Source organism: Abramis brama (assembly GCF_963993115.1).
Source record: "Abramis brama genome assembly, chromosome: 6".
Classification (NCBI taxonomy): domain Eukaryota; kingdom Metazoa; phylum Chordata; class Actinopteri; order Cypriniformes; family Leuciscidae; genus Abramis; species Abramis brama.
This window is the reverse complement of record NC_139968.1, coordinates 20,961,497-20,980,751: the sequence shown is the minus strand read 5'-3', so window position 1 is coordinate 20,980,751 and position 19,255 is coordinate 20,961,497. Positions and strand designations below refer to the sequence as shown.

Sequence of the window (19,255 nt, the reverse complement as noted above, 5' to 3'; positions counted from 1 at the left end):
AATCTCAAATGTATTTCTTGTGACTGGAATGATTTAACAAAAAGAAACATATTTCACTGCCAACATGCACTGTGAAGGGAACATACAACTAATTGGTTACATTAGTCCACATCATAGACAAAAAGTCAGGCAAATGCAAACAGATTTAGTTCTCAGAACAACTTTTAGCTTAACAGACTTTCTGTACTGTAACGCTCTGAAAAGATGTTTTTATATCTATGTGTTCTTACTGTCACATTAACATTTTTTTTTTCCATAACTTGTCGCAAAATAGAACACTTAATATATTTCGACCTTTTGAACTCCACTGTTCGGCTGTGATGTTATTGTCTATGTTTTGTCCTTTCGCAACTGCAGTCTGCTCCATGTATCGGTGAGAATCTGGCTCCCTCCACGTTCCATCGACCACAACTGCATGTTCTGCCTACTAATGATCAGCATCAGCTGCTGAGTGGTTAGCCGTGGCAGAAAGTCCAAGATGCCTTCCAAAAAGGCGGAATTCTAGCCGCGCTAATGGAAGCTTCATCTGTTTGAGTCAAAACAGGGGTCTGCTTTCACCTGTTGCTGGCAGTCGCTAAAAAGCTCCGGAGACTTCTATGCCCATCTCGCCTGTTAGTCAAAAAAGTAAAAGGATTTTATTCACTGTGTGAAATGTTGGTTGACATTTTGTATAGTTATACTGTATGTGTTTGAACAAGGATATGAAACTAATGGGGTATGCTGAGGTATTTGCGTATATAACGTTACAAGAGTGCTGTGGTTTATTAGCCTCATTGATTCTCGTCTTATTTGCAGGTTTAATGGCAAAAAAAATCCTTAATGCTACTACTACTGACATAATGATCCAACAAAACCTCACGGATCTTGGACAACAGTAAAAAGCTCTATTCATAAGGAAAATCACACAATTTAGAAGGCTAAAGGATCTTGGAGGGGGTTTTCAGCCTGATAATAATTGCACAAGGAACATTTTTTGCTATAGTTCTTGTAAAAACGTCTATGTTCTTGTGCTCAGGGTTCAGAAACCAGCATGCTGAACTGAAGAACCTATAATGCAACATCAAGAACATTTTTAATCTCCCCCAAAAACATGTAGCTCAACTCCAGACAGCCAACTAGTGTCGGCCCACTAGTTGATTCCATGCGTACCAGATGTGGGCCGGATCTGGGCCGACACTATGTTGCTCTCTGGGAAACAGCCAAAAAAAAAAAAAAAGGTTCTTAATATAGTATTCTTTGTTGGACCTATAATGTCCAAATGAAAGTATAATTGACCGCCACACTAGAGGAACCTTTTAAAGAACATCTAAGAATTATTTTGAACGTCCCTCAGATCTCAAATTTCATATTTTGTGCTCAACTATCTTCAAAATATATTTAAAGTACCTCAAAACCTTTCCTTTATGATGGGTTCCTGGAAGAGACGTTGATGTTTCCAAAAGTCTTGCAGGAATCTATGGGTTCCTAGAGCTGCCCTTTATTTTAAGCCCTGTAGATATTTCATCATAAAAAAAATTCACAACATGCTTAAAAACGAAAAAGAGAGTATTCGCTTTGAGATGCTATTTAGTATAAATGTACATGAAAGCAAAGCTTTATAGAGACACCAACTTTCTATCATGCAGAAATGTTATATCCTCCTTTAATCTACTCTCTTCATCATCTAAATAGTAAAAGCACTTTACCTTTCTTCCTTTCTCTCTCCCCGTGCTACAGCCCAGGAATTCAGGCTGTAGTGCAGAGTGTCTGTTTATGCCAGTTTTTTTTTGCTTGAAAGACACAGAAAGAAACATAAAGAGGAGCCTGTAATTATCATTGTTGGTCTACTGTCCTGTCAGTTCGCTCGCCAGAGAGACCGGAGTGATCTTTTGGCAGCACTGGGACGAAAGATCAAAGCTGTGGACCTTTGATCAATGCTAAAACAGCCCGCAAAACGTCTCTGTGGAAAATCAGGATGGAATGCCTGAGAAAAAGAAAAAAAAAGAGGACAAGACCCTGGAAAGCTTGGCGAAGACATCTTCTGTCCTCTTCCATTTTTAGACAGTGGTGGCAGTTTGATTGTTCATATTTTGTGTCTTTAAAGATGGTCAAACAGTGATGAATGATGTTTTGATATAGATTAGAGAATTTCAAAGACAGTGAGCTTCCCGATTATACTGTATTGCATAGCATATATAAATGATGAGTATATAATAGTAGTTGGTAACTAGCTTCACCAAAAATTATTGTTTCAAACTGGTTTTGCAAACACCCATCTGCCACCACTTATTTATTCAAATTGTACCATTCTAGTCTTGTAAAACTGATTAAACAGCATTATTCTCGTCCTTCTCTCCTCCTTTCTTACTACTTGAATGATGTATTTTCCATCTGTTCCATTTGTAATTGATCTAAAGCCCAGAACAAAAACATACCTGCAATTTTGCAACTTAGTGAACCTGTTCAGCGTTCTCAATGTAAATCAAGTTCGCCTCACGAAGAGCTCGCTGATTTAGAGACAAGAATGGGCAGAATTTAAATTCTCCTCAATTTGTAAGGTAAACTCTCAGGGTTGCTTTGAAATTGATCCAGTTTCATAGGCTATTCGATATTTATTTACCTCCAAACTACTTCTGCATTTGATTTTGGCCATCCTCTGTACTTACTCTGAGGCCAGTGTGTTCATTACATAGCATGATGGTTTTTTCAAGTCTGTCTGGCGTTACAGCATTGCATCTGTGCGAGAAAGTTTAGGACGGCAGTTAAAATGAGTTGTTGCATTACTCTCAGGCTGAAAAAACACCGCTTTCAGAAACCCCTTGTCCTTTTCCTCTTGCGGTCGCTCTCTTTCTCTCAACCTTGGCAGTCTCGACAAGATTCATCATGGCTTCGATTGTCATCACGTTGAGGATTAGTGTGTGTTGTCTGAAGCGACTGGACGCACATGAATCCTGGAGTGGTGCGCGAGCCTCGTGGCCCTCGTGAACCCCACCATGCCACTGTCGCGGTATGTGCCGCCACCACAAAGTCTTCTCTGACTTCTGCACCATTTTGGCATTCCCAGAATGCCTGTGGGCAAGCCAAACGCTGGCGAGTGGGTTGAGCAGGCTGCCATGAGGAGGGGTTGCTGTCCATTGTTATAGGTTTTGGGCAGTTGAAGCAGACCGTATATTGGCTGCCATCCCAGTTAGCATCGTGAGGTTGTCTATGTTTTTTGAGGGGCTGGAAAAGGTGTAAGATGGGTGTTCATTTTCATGTTATTGTCTTTTAATGAAAATACTATTTGAATTTAGTCAAAATTTTGGCTTGTGATGGTCATGAATTTACCCAGTTTTAGTATTTTAGTGGTGTAAAATGAATCCAAATATTCAAACGTTTTACATATTAATTTAAACGTCAAAATTAAAAAAACAAACAAACATGAAAACCGCTTGTGAAAACCCGGGCTCCTAAAATAACATTATAATGAGTAGCCTACATTATTTAAGTACAGTATTGTAATTCCTTGCTTTATTCATTGTCCCTTTTCTAGCGTGTTGTCATGGAAATAGAGTATTAATGACGTGACTTACACATTCTGACTGGCACATAACTTAAAGGGTTAGTTCACTTCACCCAAAAATGAACCCATAATTTACTCTTCCTCGAGCCATAGGTGTATATGACTTTCCTCTTTCAGCCAAACACAATCAGAGTTATATAAAAACATCCTGGCTCTTCCAGACTTTATAATGAGAGTGACTGGTACCTGAGTTTTTGAAGCCCAAAAAAGCACATCCATCCATCATGAAAGGAGGGTTAATAAATGCCTTCTGAAGAGAAGCCATGCGTTATTGTAAAAAATATATCTATATTTACAACTTTATAAACTATAATCACTGCTTCCGGGAACCACACGAGTCTAGTTCTGGCGGAAGAGTGACGTCTGACCCGACGTTAAAAGCGCCAGGAGTTTTTGTAGGAGAAATAATAACGAAAACTCCTCATTAATGAACATTTTAATCCGTAATTACGTTGATGGAATTAACACTGGCGGGAAATCTCAACCATGCCAAACTGCTATTTGTCTGTGTATGAGAAAGGTATGCCTATAGGTTATATATTTTGTCTTCTGTCTCCATCTGGACTGTGATATTTCTCAACAACTCAAACGTTGTATTTTTCCTCGCTGAATGTTTAAAGTTAGGTTTTAATCAGTTTCCTTCAATCCTACACATTTGTAAAATAAGCATGTCTAGCCATGAACAGGCCATTTTTTTTGGACTCTTTCCATTGGGTTAGTATCAGACTTGCTGAGCGCACTAGCCAATCAAATTTCAGCTTCAACACTCTGTCATTATTTTCTCTGACAATGAAGATAACCTGATACTAATAATGGCTGAATCAAATGTACATGCTGGTTCAGTCTGGTTTGTCTGAGCTTCTTTAATATATATATACTGTATATATATATATATATAAAAAAATAACATAAAAAATAAATCATATCCAGCAGACATGGGTTTGTGCACATGCTGTCAGATAACTAGACAGTTTGGACGTTGTACTTTTGAATACTTTTGTGATGTTACAAGTAACATGCATTACGTAATCAGATTACTTTTTTGATGTAATGAGTAAAGCAACACATTACAAGTAACATGCATTACATGATTGGATTACTTTTTGATGTTACAAGTAACGCATTGCATTTCGTAATAAGATTACTTTTTTATGTAACTGCAAATTACATTCTAATAACACAAATACATTTATTTACAGCCAGAAAAGTTACAGCAGATTAAGTATTTTCAAGAACAGTCACAGTAACAGTATGAACGTAGCTGAAATATGATGAAGCATGATGTCCAATTTAGAAGACAGATGATTAATCTGAATTTCCTCCCAATCTAAAATCAGTAAGTGGAAAATTTAACAATGATATGATTTCATAGATGTACTTGATGTTACAACATTTATTTATTTATTTTTTACCTGCAAGAGTCTCCTAGGATAGAAGGAATGGATGCAGATTCTGGAGCAATTTGGCATTTCTGACTGACTGTCAGCCATCTTGGTTTGGAGGGAAAAAAATCGACATACAAAGCCTTGTCAATTGGTGGTAATGTATAGGATAATGCATTAGTGTCCATTGTAGTGCTTGATGTGCAACTGTGCCATCAAAACCCATGCATACAAGAAAGGGCTTTTTGTATAGCTGTCCACTGTAGTGACTCAGTAGTGATGCGTGAAATAATTAAAAAATAAAATGCTGATATTTATTCAATCAGGATCAGTACCTGTCCAAGTAACTATCAGTAACTATCCAAATAAGTTCAAATAAAGAATTTTATTTTTTTTGTTTAATGTTAAATATTTTTATAAAATAAAAATAATATATATTTTTTTTTTCTTCCATATTGAATTTTTGTCACTTTCTGTGGCATTTTCTTGGGTTGGCAAAGCCAAAACTGACATCAGATGTGTTTATAGAGTCCTCTTCTGACAGAAAGAGTGTATTACAACATAAAGACCACACTATGAAATTGTGCCCCCCGTAGGATTATGTGTGGAAATGTCAAAAAACTTCCCAAAATACTACATGTCCTAGTATGCGAAATTAGTATCATAAAAGTATCATGTGTTAACAATAAGTCAAATCGTTTTTCAATGTTAAACACTCATGAAATTGCAGTAACATCCTGTCTAAATGCATTGCACTAAATGTCAAGTATTGTTTCATGTTCATGTCTTCATTTTGAGTTTTTCATGCCACGCCAAGTGTTTGTTTTATGTTTTGTTTAAATAAACTGCATTTGGGTTCTACTAGCTTGCCTGCAGAGGAATCTTTACAGAATACTTGACCACCAACAATGAACCCAGCGGTTGCCCTCCTGAATATATGCCAGGGGAATGGTCCCCTGGAAACGTATGTGGAGAAATTTTGTGGACTGTGCTGTCAGGTAGAATTTAATGATGGCTCTTAAAGGGTTAGTTCACCCAAAAATGAAAATTCTGTCAGTAATTACTCACCCTCATCATGTTGTTCCAACCCCGTAAGACCTTCGTTCATCTTCGGAACACAAATTAAAGGGTAACTAAACCCCTGGTCAGAGCCTGACTCCACCCACTGTCAATATTTGAAAAATACTAGAAAAGTGGGCAAACCCCAGCGGAGATAGAGGGGACGAACCGTGAACGGGGGGGGCGTGCACCTGAGACCTGCTGTCAGACTCTCTAAGGCCCCGTTTACACGTACATGGTTATTTTGAAAAACGGAGACATTTCTCTTCGTTTGCGCCCTTCGTTTACACGCAAACGGAGGATTCGCCAATGAAACCGATTCTTTCTAAAAACTCCGGCCAGAGTGGAGATTTTGAAAATCTTCGTTTGCCCGTTTGCATGTAAACTGAGAAAAACTGAGTTTTAGGCAGCGACGTCACAGAATGTGACTATTTTCGGGATTCTGATTGGCTAAGGTGGGCTTGAGCTTCTCGTTACACTGCCACCTACAGGTTTGGCATGCTCTTGACAGCACATACATGGGTTCGTGTGCACAATGTTATTTTTGAAAACGAAGAGGGGTGAAATGTCCGTTTATGAAAATAGCCATCCACGTGTAAACGTAGCCTAAAATGGAGAGTGACTCACAGGGTCGCAAGACGACGAAAAGTACATGCATCTGATGAGTTTTATCAGAGCCCGTCATTCTCTGGTTTTATCGAGTTGATGTCAATAGCGCGCGCTCTCTGTAGGCATATTCATATTTTGCCGCTATGTGAAAAAATCCAGCAAAATGCGCCGACGTGTTTGTCGACCCCAGAGGATTAACTTTAGCCTAACCATAAATTGTGATTAAAATATAAATGATCACTCACATCATCAAGACGCCGCTGCGGTGGTGGAGTCCATGCAGGAGCAGTGTTTGGCACTGCATCGCTTTTCAGCGCGAGCTGTGTGGAGAAGCCCATTTCCACCTCTATTGTGTTGGAGAAGCAATCCCGCGGTAAATGCAGGTTTCACACTCACGGTCTTCCAGGCCAAGTGCATGCAAACACTGGCGCCTAATTTCCAAGTCTGCTGGAAAGCTATGCAGTCCAGCAGTGTTGTTGCAACCAGCAACACTAACTTACACCTACGTACCCTCTAGACCACTGTACAATACAGATAAATCTACGCTATCTAATTACAACCATTTAAGTTTGTATAGTGATTTTTTTTTCTATGCGAAAAGGGGGGGGGGGGGGGGGGGGCAGTTAAAGGGTTAAATAAACTGCATTTGGGTTCTACTAGCTTGCCTGCAGAGGAATCATTACATGCACACACAAAATATATTTTTTCTTCCTCGCATTTGTTTCCTGAGCTCCCGTAAGTTAATCAAGAGTTTTACTTCTACCTTACCTCTGCAGTTTGAGAACAATATCACAGTAGACACAGAATTTTATTTTTGATTTGGAGTGCAGTGATTAATAATGAAGATGACAATTAGTAGCCTACTTCAAATGGCTGACAGCCCCTAGTCTACTTCTAAAAAAAACACAAAAATAAAATCCTCATAACTGTTTAATGTTGGCCCAAGTATTCAAACATATTTGTGTTTTATATATTGCATGCAAGTGTTAATTGTGACACTATGCATCATCTTTTAACAGTTTTTTTTTGTCATCTGACACTGTGGTTGGAGCTGATGACCTCAACAGATCGTGCTACAATGGGTGTGAAGTTTTACTGCGTCCATCAAAAGTATATGAAATTGCTTTAGTTTTTTTCTCTGCACTCTATTTTAAGAAAGACCAAAACCTGAAACAAAAGATGTAGGCTATCTAGGGGGGACAATGCTTTGAATGGCTTCAGTGCAATGTAAGCATATAGGAAATGTGTTTGATTTAATATGAAAAACATGTACACTGCATTCATCAATGCAGTTAGGGTCATGTGACCTATATTTCAGAGCTGCCAACTCTCACGCATAATTGACACTTTCACACGCTCTCACGCCACCACCGGCGCCGCCAGGGGGGGTCTTGGGGGGTCTCAAGACCCTCCCAAAAAACGCCTTGCCCCCCCCATTTATATCATGCAATTCTGACTTTATATCTCCCAATTGCGACTTTATTTCTTATAATTACGACTTTATATCTCACAATTCTGACTTCATATTTCGCAATTCTTAGAAAAAAAGTCACAATTCTGACTTGATATATTGCAATTGTGAGAAAAAAAGTCAGAATTGTGAGAGAAAAAGTCGCAATTATTATTATTTATTTATTATTCAGTGGCGGAAGCAAGCTTCCATAGAGAATAGATAGGCCTACTATTTTGTAAATATGTTTTCTGTCATGGGTGTGGCTATGGCAATTAAAGTTTGAGCATATTGTTTGCAAACTGCAATTGATTAATTAATTTAAAACAAAGTAGTTTATATGCTCTGTTGTTTTTGTTGTTTAGTAGCAGTAATATGCAGTTATTAGCCGTGTCGACTGTATTTTTTGTTGGTTTTCATGAGACCCCCTCTTGAAATGACCAGGACCCCCCATTGCCCCCCCAATCAAAATTGTCTGGAGCCGCCACTGCACGCCACACATCCATTTTCTCACGCACAGAAAAATCGCGAAGCAAAGAGGACACGAAGACCGACAGACTAGACAGAGCAGGTTACTTATGATATAAAAAAAATCTCAGATTCTGTCAATTTTATTACGAAATTCAAACAATAAATACCGTTTTGGCGCTTGTAAATGTGACGTGACAGATCCCTAGCGCCACGTGAACCAATCATCTCTAGCCTACTAGCTAATAGTAAATAAACACGAATGAACAATGTTGAAAGAAACAGTACAACTTACCGAAATGTATATTCCTCATACATAATATCGACCAATCAGTGTTTTTCAACCGCGGAAAGGGTCAATAAAACAGCTGGAGAATAATTATGTCACATAATTACCTCAGGAAAGCCATTTAATGACCATAATATAGGCTAGCACGTTAGTTGGCTAGAAAAAAGAGCTATAGAGAGTTTTTTGCCAAATATGTGTATAGGCCTATTACATATTTATTACATTTTTACCTATATCAAATAAAAACACATTATATTTAATTTGAGTTATTTTTAAACTTAAATAATACTACCAGCTGATAGTGCTCTCTGTATGTTTACAGCATTAGGTGAGATTTTTTTTTTCTTGAAAAAATTAACGGCTATCTTATGTACCTAATATGAGTCAATATTAAATCAAATCACAAGAATTGAATTGAAATCGTGAAATTTGTCAAGCAATAATAAAAAAAACAAAGCAGCTTACCAGAAATTGTACCATGTAAACATTGTAACATGTTGTAAACCTAATAAAATTCAAAAGTTGGCAGCTATGAGCATTGCATATGCAAAGTCTTTCACATACTTAACTTGCATTTGTATATAGTGTTACCTACATAGAAAATTGTTTTAGGGCATTACAAAAGTGGATATTGCGTGATCTGACGTGCCTTATTTAGAGATTTTGGACCTCGCTTTTTTTCCTCACACCAAAGTCAGCATTGGTGCTTTCCAGATGAGGTGCTTACATGATGGCAACGCTAAGTTTTAGACATTAGACCACAAGGATTAGCAAGAATTTACTCACAGTGTTACTGACATCATAAAGTGAGAAACTGAGTCTCCACCCACTGAAAACAACAATAAATACTCTTCTTCTTCTGCAGACACTCACATATCGTCTTCTTCATCATGACCATCATCATCATCTCTCTGCTCCTGCTGGCCTCTCTGCTGCCACACCTGACCTTCACTGGTGAGATTGACTATATAACAGCATATTATGATGATTTTTTAAGAATGTTTAATTTGTATATGTGCTGAATAAGTTGACTGACAGCACTCTCTCTCTCAGCTCATGTGAATGTGGGTATAGTGAACGGCACAGAAGCCAAACCCCACTCCAGACACATCTATTTCCTGAGCTTGTTTCTTAACTGGGGGATTCAGGGGGTCTTTGGTTTGTGGAAACACTGCAGTTGGTGTCACATCTTTTCATCACATTGATCTCTGTAATTCACCTCAGTTTCCTAATATGTATACAAAAATTTCAGATTTCTGTCAGGACCACTACCGTCAAATATGATTGACAATTAGCATACAGTTTGGATTGGCGGTATGGTTCCGTTCTGGGCGAGAACTCCCTGTGCATCCATGCAGCCTAGCATGGATAAGAGCAGGGAGAGCAGCAATAACCCCCCTTGGGGTAAACAGAACAGAACCAACATGAAAGTTTGCAAATATATTTAATTCAAGATTTTAAAAGTACAATATATTCGATAATTGTTCTGATTCAAGGGGAATCAGAATGTCAAATCCTGACTGGGCGAGAGGAGGAGCTGGGGATGGAGGAGGGTAATTAGCTCCTGAGAACGCGATAGCTGTTGATAATACTGAAGGAGCTTATATGTATACGGTGATAGGTGTCATATCCCTATAGGTAGATGTGGATCAGCTGATGTGAGCTTGACTAACGTGACCTGCCAGAACTAACGCTACGCTTGATTTCTGTCAGGACCACTACCGTCAAATATGATTGACAATTAGCATACAGTTTGGATTGGCGGTATGGTTCCGTTCTGGGCGAGAACTCCCTGCGCATCCATGCAGCCTAGCATGGATAAGAGCAGGGAGAGCAGCAATAACCCCCCAAAACAAAACCATATGCCAATATCCCCCAAAACCAACTGACAGCGCAATTTGGATGCTTTTGTAGTTACCTGAGTGAGCCAAGGCAACAAGCATGTTGCCAATACCTGAAAAGCTTGAGCAACAGCATGCTACCAACAATACCAGAAAGCCTTAAGCAACAAGTATGTTGCCCTTACCTAGATGGCCTAAACAAGTATGTTGCCAATACCCACATAAGCCATAGCAACAAGCATGTTGTCAATACCCGAAATGTTTAGCAGTAAACATGCATATTGCAATGAATGACATACCACCTGAAATGAAGAAGTGAAAATTAGATATCAAAATGAATCAGCTGCTTGCTTGTTGTATATCCACAGTCCAGTTCCAGTTTCTTTGAGTGATGCCTGTGAGCTAGAGATGAGAGATGGAGATTTAATTTTCAATTATCTTTGTCATTGGAAATAAGTACTGAAGTACACAATAATGAAGTAATCCTGGTGGAAACTTCTGGTTCACACAGAATTAGCAACACTGAATTAGAATTAGCTGGATGATTTAATGTAACAAGCGTGATGCTGATGCTTGGATACATTTACTCACAAATATGTAGATTTGAATACATTTCAATCACTAGACAAGTTATTTGTTGATGTGTACTGCGTACACTGTCACCTGTCAATGATGTCATAACCTTGTTATACTTGGTTGTAGTTTACTAATGTAGAAAAGAGAAAAATTATAAAAAAATTATATATACACACACATTTTGTTATTATAATTTTTACACACTACCCCCACCACGACTGAGGCTGATAGAATGGTTACATCCTGATTTTAGCATCATATGTTGAGCACTATAGATCCAATCTAATTGGGGAAGCATCACACCAAGCTGGAGCAAGCAAGGACACATGGCAACAAGCGTGTTGCTGTAGCCAATTTAACAATTGTATGGGATCTATTGGGGGAAGCTTACACCCCTAGTAGTTTGGCAGGGGAAGCCTATACCCTACAGCAATAGCTCCGACTAGCGGCAACAAACTAATGCAACAAGCATAGTGTGTAAATCACAGAACTATTGCTAAACTAGTGTAGTTTGGCAGGGGAAGCATACACCCTACAGCAATTAGCTCTGACTAGCGACAAGAAAACTAATACATTTAGCATGTTTGTACCATAGGACTAGTATTAAAACTAGCGTAGTCCGGTCAGAGAAGCATACACCCTCTAGCTCTGAGTCAGATGCAGTGCGCAGCTAAGCAATGACATACAGTGTGCTTCCTCATTAATGAACATGATCACTGCTCGCGTCCTACGGATTCCTTCGGCTGTGGAGGTGAAGGTGACAACTCCTATGATTCCACACTCCTTCACAGGACCATCAAGCTACAATGTTGTTAGTGTTGTTGAATACCAGATCTCTGCGGTGAATGTACTGTGTATTTTGCACAAGTATGTTACCGATATCTAGATAGCTTTAGCCACAAGCATGTGGTAACTTTAACACATTATGTTGCAATAATCAGATAGAATAAAGCAGGCATTTTTCCAATGTAACCAGATAACATAACAACGCTTGATTACTATAGCATGTTGCTGAGGACAGTATGCACAAGCCGAAGTAACAAACACATATTCGATAACATTGCTCTAACAACCACCATACAGTACTGATAGCAATGTTGCTGAAATGACAGCATATACTGATGCCTGAAAAATTTAGCACAGCATGTGACAATAACACCAGGTATAAGCCTAAAACACAGCCATGTTCCAAATAACGACTGGGCTAAATAACCTTAAAAATAAAATAACCATGTTTTCAATAGCAACTAACATATTTTAAAGCAAGCAGTTTTTAATAGCCACTAGATAGCCTTAGAACAAGCAGTGTTTCAATAATAGTTTTTTTTTTGCCTGTGCAACGCGATCAGTTGCCAATGACAACACAGTAACGCACATAGCCAATATGAACGCATGAGCCTAGCAAGAGCATTTTAAAGAAAACGACTAAGTTAGAATGGCCCAAGCCACACGTATAGCATTAGCAACAAGCATGTTGCCAAAACCCTGATAGATTTTAGCAATGAGCATTAAAAAGGACTTAGCTTAGCTTTGTGAAGACTTTCAGAGATGAATGGAGAATGAATCACGTCAAGTCCTGTGTCAATAGCGATGCGAGCAGCAATGCAGACTGAGGTCACTTCCAAATCAGGAAACTTATGATCAATGCGGCAAATCTCGTGTTCAAGTTTAAGATGAATCTGAGGTGAAATCCTTGTGGGGAACTAATTCCTCTTGCTAAATTCCCGATTGCACGGTTCCTTGTGAGATTATGTGGTTTGCCTGCCGAGATAGGTGTCATATCCCTATAGGTAGATGTGGATCAGCTGATGTGAGCTTGACTAACGTGACCTGCCAGAACGAACGCTACGCTTGATTTTCTTCCATGGATCAAAAATAAGTTTAATCGTCCTCTATGTTACAACCTTATGAAATTGCAGTAACAACATCCTGTCTAACTGCAGAATGCATTACACACAAAATCCATTGGGGGCGTATTACACAGACTAGGCTGTAGACTAGGAGCCCATGTGATCAGGGTGCCTTACATACATTACATTACATAGGGTACATTTCTTACATACGGTTCCTTTAACATATTTAATTATTGCATTTTTGCATAATATTCTGAGTTTGCTTTTCACTGTTATTATTCATTTTGAGGAATACTGAATCTGTTTTTGTTCTAGTGAGAGGAGTAAATGCATGCTCACTTTTAGTCTAGAACTACAATAACTATCATGTTCACACACAGCGCACACAACGCCTCTAAACCTTACTCAAGATTTCTCTCAACATGGGGACAGTAGAGATGTTGGTCAATAAATGGGAAAACGGAGTAGCATTACTTATTTGGAAATATAACTTGTTGCTCATTTAAAAGTAATGTGTAACTTTACTAGTTACGTGAAAAAAAAGAAAGAAAGAATCAGATGTAGGCCTACTTGTAATGCGTTGCCCCCAAAACCAATAAGAGCAAATCAAAAGATTCAAATGAACATTAAATGTTGTTTCACACTCACAATATTCATTATGAGTAATTCTTGCTGATAAGATCTGCAACTTTTTTTTTTCTCTCTCCTTATTAGTTAAACATGATAGTACATTCTGATAAAAAAAGATGTTCCATTTTCATTATCAAAATGAGTAAAAAAAAATGTTTTTATTATTAATGTATTTTTTATATGTATTATTTTAGTTGCATGCACTATAATACGGTTCTCAATTTCCATCTACATTTTCTGTACGAATTTCAGTAATTCATTAAAGATGTGACACAAGAGATGCAGCACTGGAGAAGTAAATAAATATATTAAGGTCATTTTTTTTCTTTTTAACTAGTGAAAATGAACCAGTTATTAATTATTCACTTAGTCATGCTACAGCTCACTTGAATTTGTTCTAGATCATTAGATATGACATTGTGGTGCCCTGGAAACCGATCTGATAAAGAGACCAGAAACTCTTTCCATTATGTGTTGAAATGTAAAAAAAACAAACAAAAAAAACAAACAAACAAACACTTCCAAACATACTACCCATCCTAAATAGTATGCAAAATTTGTTTCATAAGAGTATCATGTATTAACAACAAGTCAAATAGTTTTCAATGTTACAACCTGAAATTGCAGTAACATCCTGTCTAAATGCATTGCACACACAAAATAACATTTTTCTTCCTCACATTTGTGTCCTGAGCTCCTGTAAAGTTAATCAAGAGGTTTACTTCTACCTCACTTCTGCAGTTTGAGAACAATATCACAGTAGTCATTACAGTTTTATAGCCATTATGAATTTTATTTTTGATTTGGAGTACAGTAATTAATAATGAAGATGACAATTAGTACTTCAAATGGCTGACAGCCCCTAGTCTACTTCTAAAAAGACCACAAAAATACAAAACCTGTCATGTTTAAATTCCTCATAACTGTTTAATGTCGGCCCAAGTATTCAAACATATTTGTGTTTTATATATTGCATGCAAGTGTTAATTGCGACACTATGCATCATCTTTTAACAGTTTTTTTGTCATCTGACACTGTGGTTGGAGCTGATGACCTCAACAGATCGTGCTACAATGGGTGTGAAGTTTTACTGCGTCCATCAAAAGTATGTGAAATTGCTTTAGCTTTTTCTCTGCAATTTATTTAAAGAAAGACCAAAACCTGAAACAAATTTATCTAGAGGAAAAAATGCTTCGAATGGCTTCAGTGCAATGTTATCATATAGGAAATGTGTTAGATTTAATATGAAAAAAATATGTATACACTGCATTCATCAAAGCAGTTAGGGTCATGTGACCTGTAGCATTGCATATGCAAAATATTTCACATACTTAACTTGCATTTGTATATAGTATTGTATACATAGAAAATTGTTTTAGGGTTTTACAAAAGTGGACATTGCCTTATACAGAGATTTTGGACCTCGCTTTTTTCCTCACACCAAAGCGTGTGCTGAACTGGTGCTGAACTGGTGCTTGCCAGATGATGGTTTTAGATATTAGACCACAAGGATTAGCAAGAATTTACTCACAGTGTTACTGACATCATAAAGTGAGAAACTGAGTCTCCACCCACTGAAAAGAACAATAAATACTCTTCTTCTTCTGCAGACACTCACAGATCATCTTCTTCATCATGACCATCATCATCATCTCTGTGCTCCTGCTGGCCTCTCTGCTGCCACACCTGACCTTCACTGGTGAGACTGATTATATAACAGCATATTATTATAATTTTTTAAGAATAATTCATTGGTATGTGCTGAATAAGTTGACTGACAGCACTCTCTCTCTCTCTCAGCTCATGTGAATGTGGGTATAGTGAACGGCACAGAAGCCAAACCCCACTCCAGACCTTACATGGTTTCTCTTCAGAAGAACTCTCGACATATCTGCGGTGGATTCCTCATTTCTGATGAGTTTGTCTTGACTGCTGCACATTGCCGAAAGAAGTAAGACAAGTAATTTTGTCTGAACTAAATTCATGAATTTTCTATTCAATTCACATTTATTTGTATTGCACTTTTCACAACACATTATCGTTTCAAAGCAGCTTTACAGAAAAATACATGTTTCTACATTACAGTTTTGAGTAATCTGTTATCAGAGGTGACTGTCGTAATCTCTTCACAGGTTTTGGGTTATCTGAAATCTAACAAAACTTTAAAACTAAAACTAAACTAAATTAAAACTAAAATCTCAATTATGGTTTCATCATACCTTAAAAAAATGTTCTGAAAGAATAAAGAAACCTAAAAGCTGAAGTTAAGATGAATGTTTCCATAAACAGAAAAGAAAAGCTGACAGTTGTGGTTGGTGCACATGACCTACGAGAAATTAATGTCCGGATTAAAGTGAAGTCCTACTACAAACATCTGAATTATAGTGAAAAACCTTTTCGGAATGACATCATGCTTTTGAGGGTAACAGACTGCATTTATACCAGTTGTTCAAAATGATACCTAATCATTTAAACACTGTCTATTAACATATAATTACGTTTTTATGATTGCAGCTAGAGAAAAAAGTCTATAAGAACAAAAATGTCAAATGGATTTCAATACCAAAGACAGAAGAAGACATCGCAGCAGATTCTGTTTGCAGTGTTGCAGGCTGGGGACGTTTATCAACTAATGGCACTGCAAGCCTAGTCCTCATGGAAACAAATGTGAAGATCAAGGATAACAAAAAATGTAAAAATAGTTGGGGATCGACGTTCTCAGCTGCACAGATGATGTGTGTATATGGCCATGGAGCAACCTGTAAAGTATGTAAAACATTTTTTAAATAATAATAATATTAGTAATTACAAAAAAAAAAAAAAAAAAAAAAATATATATATATATATATATATATATATACACAATAATAAATAAACAAATTATTATTTCAATTTATATAACACTTTACAATGCATTCTCAATGTGCTGAAGAGAGAAAGGTGATAACTGATATAGTGACTTGCTGATCCTTGTGTTTTTTAACAGGGGGATTCAGGAGGTCCTTTGGTTTGTGGAAACACTGCAGTTGGTATCACATCTTTTGGATATAAATTTCTCTGCAATTCGCCTCAGTATCCTAAAGTGTCTACTAAGATTTCGGCCTTTCTTCAATGGATCAAAAATATAATCAAACAAAAATAATTGACTTTACAGTATAATAATAAAAAAAGATGTGTAGTACTAGTGCGTAATCAAAAATGTTTTCAAATGTTTAAAAGATTCTCCCACATCTTTTTCTAATAAAACTATCATGTGTTAACAACAAGTCAAATGGTCCTCAATGTTACAACCTCATGAAATTGAGTAATATCCAGTCTAAATGCATTACACAAATAAAATATACTTTTTCTTCCTCACATCTATTTCCTGTGCTTGTTTCTTAACTGGGGGATTCAGGGGGTCTTTGGTTTGTGGAAACACTGCAGTTGGTGTCACATCTTTTCATCACATTGATCTCTGTAATTCACCTCAGTTTCCTAATATGTATACAAAAATTTCAGATTTTCTTCCATGGATCAAAAATAAGTTTAATCGTCCTCAATGTTACAAACTTATGAAATTGCAGTAACAACATCCTGTCTAACTGCAGAATGCATTACACACAAAATCCATTGGGGCGTATTAACACAGACTAGGCTGTAGACTAGGAGCCCATGTGATCAGGGTGCCTCTGTTCAGCGGTTATGAAAATATTTTCAGATTATTCTTTTTCTACAATACTAGTAATTACTGGTGTTACTGGACGGAGGTTTTAAAATAACAGACAATTGACGAGCGCACAATCGCCCATGATGGACTAATCTTATATCACCCCTCCCTACAATTTACACCACACCACTCACCAATAGTGGGTTTTCTAAACACGAACAGGTACGGTTAATCTGAAAATGGATCAGAGCCCTGCTAATGCTTTGACAATGTAAAGCCGTTTTACCATACAAATAAAGCTAATCTGAACTTGTCAATCACTGATTGATTTGCGATGCATTTTTCAAATGGGGAGAGACCACAGCAAGGGCATCAACACATTTTAATAATGTCACATGAAAGGCACAGAGAGACAGAGTAGTTTGCACCTCAGTGACACATCTGTACCATTTACTTCACAGGACACGTGCTTTCCACTTCATATGTATCTACGTGTGTGTTCTATCATGTAACTATGTCTTGTTTGGTCTCATCTGACAGCTGAACCTAATAGAGGTATTAAAGTATCATACAGTCTAGGTATTATTGCTTAAACATGCATTGAGGAGAATATGTTAATGTACTTCTCTCCCTCTTCATCACCCATTTGCCTTATCTTTTGGCTTCCTGTCAGTTGAAGATAATGATACATAGTGTGTGAAGCTTGTTTACATGTGCTCATTGCGCCCTCTAGCGGTGTAGACTGCAAAAAACCTATGTACATGTCTTAGTTTCAGTAAGATCAAACTGAACAGAAATGTCTTTCTTTTCATCTCATGCTATGAGAGAAAAAACTCTTCATTGAATGGCTAGATTTACATCCTCCTTCTTTACATTCTGTGCACTGTCAGTGTAACGGTGGCCAGCTAATTGTGAAGGTAAACCTCACTCCCATGATGTCAAGCGAACTAAACAATATCAAGTGGATATCCATACCAATGAAAGAAGATAATATTGAAGCAGATACTGTTTTTAGTTTGTAACTACAGTATATGTATGTATATTGTAACTATTCAACTTCACAGATGATGTGTGTATATGACAATTGAGTAATCAAATCTTAATGTGTTAGCAAAGTTTAAAAATATGACAACACAAGACTTATGTGTTGATCTGTGTTTCTTGACAGGGGGATTCAGGAGGTCCGTTGGTTTATGGAGACACTGCAGTTGATGTCACATCCTTCAGAGACCCCAATCTCTGTATCTCACCTAAACTACCTGAAGTTTATATTAAGATTTCAGCATTATCTTCCATGTATAGAGAGCATTATTGGATATGTTAATTTAATTAATTGCCGGTGAAATGGGGTGATTTTGCTTTTTTAAAGTTAAGTTAATTTGCCCTCAAAACTTCTTACAATAAACATAATATACATTCAGGGCTGTATTTATTTATTTATCACTTTTTATTTATTTGCTAAAAATGGAAGAGTGCAGAAACATAACATCTCTTACACCTCAACATTACACATCAAAGTAGAACAGATCTGTGGGAAGACATCACTAAATAAAAACTCTTGTTTGCAAACTAGCACTAACCTATCCCATGACACTCCTCTATAAGACTAATACTGTCAACAGTTACATCTTTTCTTTAGTTTAGTGCAAAATGCTGTTACCCATCACAAAGGGGTCTATTTGAATCTTTTCTGGAGCCTCCTTGCACCAGCTACAAAACAAGAGCTGTTGGTCAGAATCGAAAGTTAACCACGGAAAATCTTTTTTCCACACGGGGTTATATCTATAAATTTTCATTTTTGTTTCTCCCTTACTTTGATTTGGTAAAATTGCTTCTGTCGATTCTTCCTCGGCTCATTTGGGGTTTTCGTGGATCACTTGAAAATAGCGCTTCGTTTTCTCGTCAACT

At 37.4% G+C, this 19,255-nt stretch overlaps 1 protein-coding gene across 1 annotated transcript; it reads left to right on the top strand.

The window, feature by feature from the left end:
- The first annotated feature begins 14,714 nt into the window (after positions 1–14,714).
- LOC311084658 (granzyme B(G,H)-like) lies at positions 14,715–17,055 on the top strand. The gene is made up of 5 exons (XM_084116842.1): positions 14,715–15,397; positions 15,499–15,649; positions 15,988–16,120; positions 16,213–16,464; positions 16,685–17,055. The coding sequence occupies exons 1-5, from the start codon at positions 15,334–15,336 to the stop codon at positions 16,838–16,840; spliced, it is 756 nt and encodes a 251-aa protein (XP_083972968.1). The 5' UTR covers positions 14,715–15,333; the 3' UTR covers positions 16,841–17,055.
- The last annotated feature ends 2,200 nt before the right edge of the window (positions 17,056–19,255 follow it).

Coding starts and splice junctions, on each gene's coding strand:
- LOC311084658 (XM_084116842.1), top strand. CDS start 15,334: ATGACCATCATCATCATCTCTGTGCTCCTGCTGGCCTCTCTGCTGCCA. Junction 16,121..16,212: donor ATGACATCATGCTTTTGAGG/GTAACAGACTGC, acceptor TTATGATTGCAG/CTAGAGAAAAAAGTCTATAA. Junction 16,465..16,684: donor GCCATGGAGCAACCTGTAAA/GTATGTAAAACA, acceptor GTTTTTTAACAG/GGGGATTCAGGAGGTCCTTT.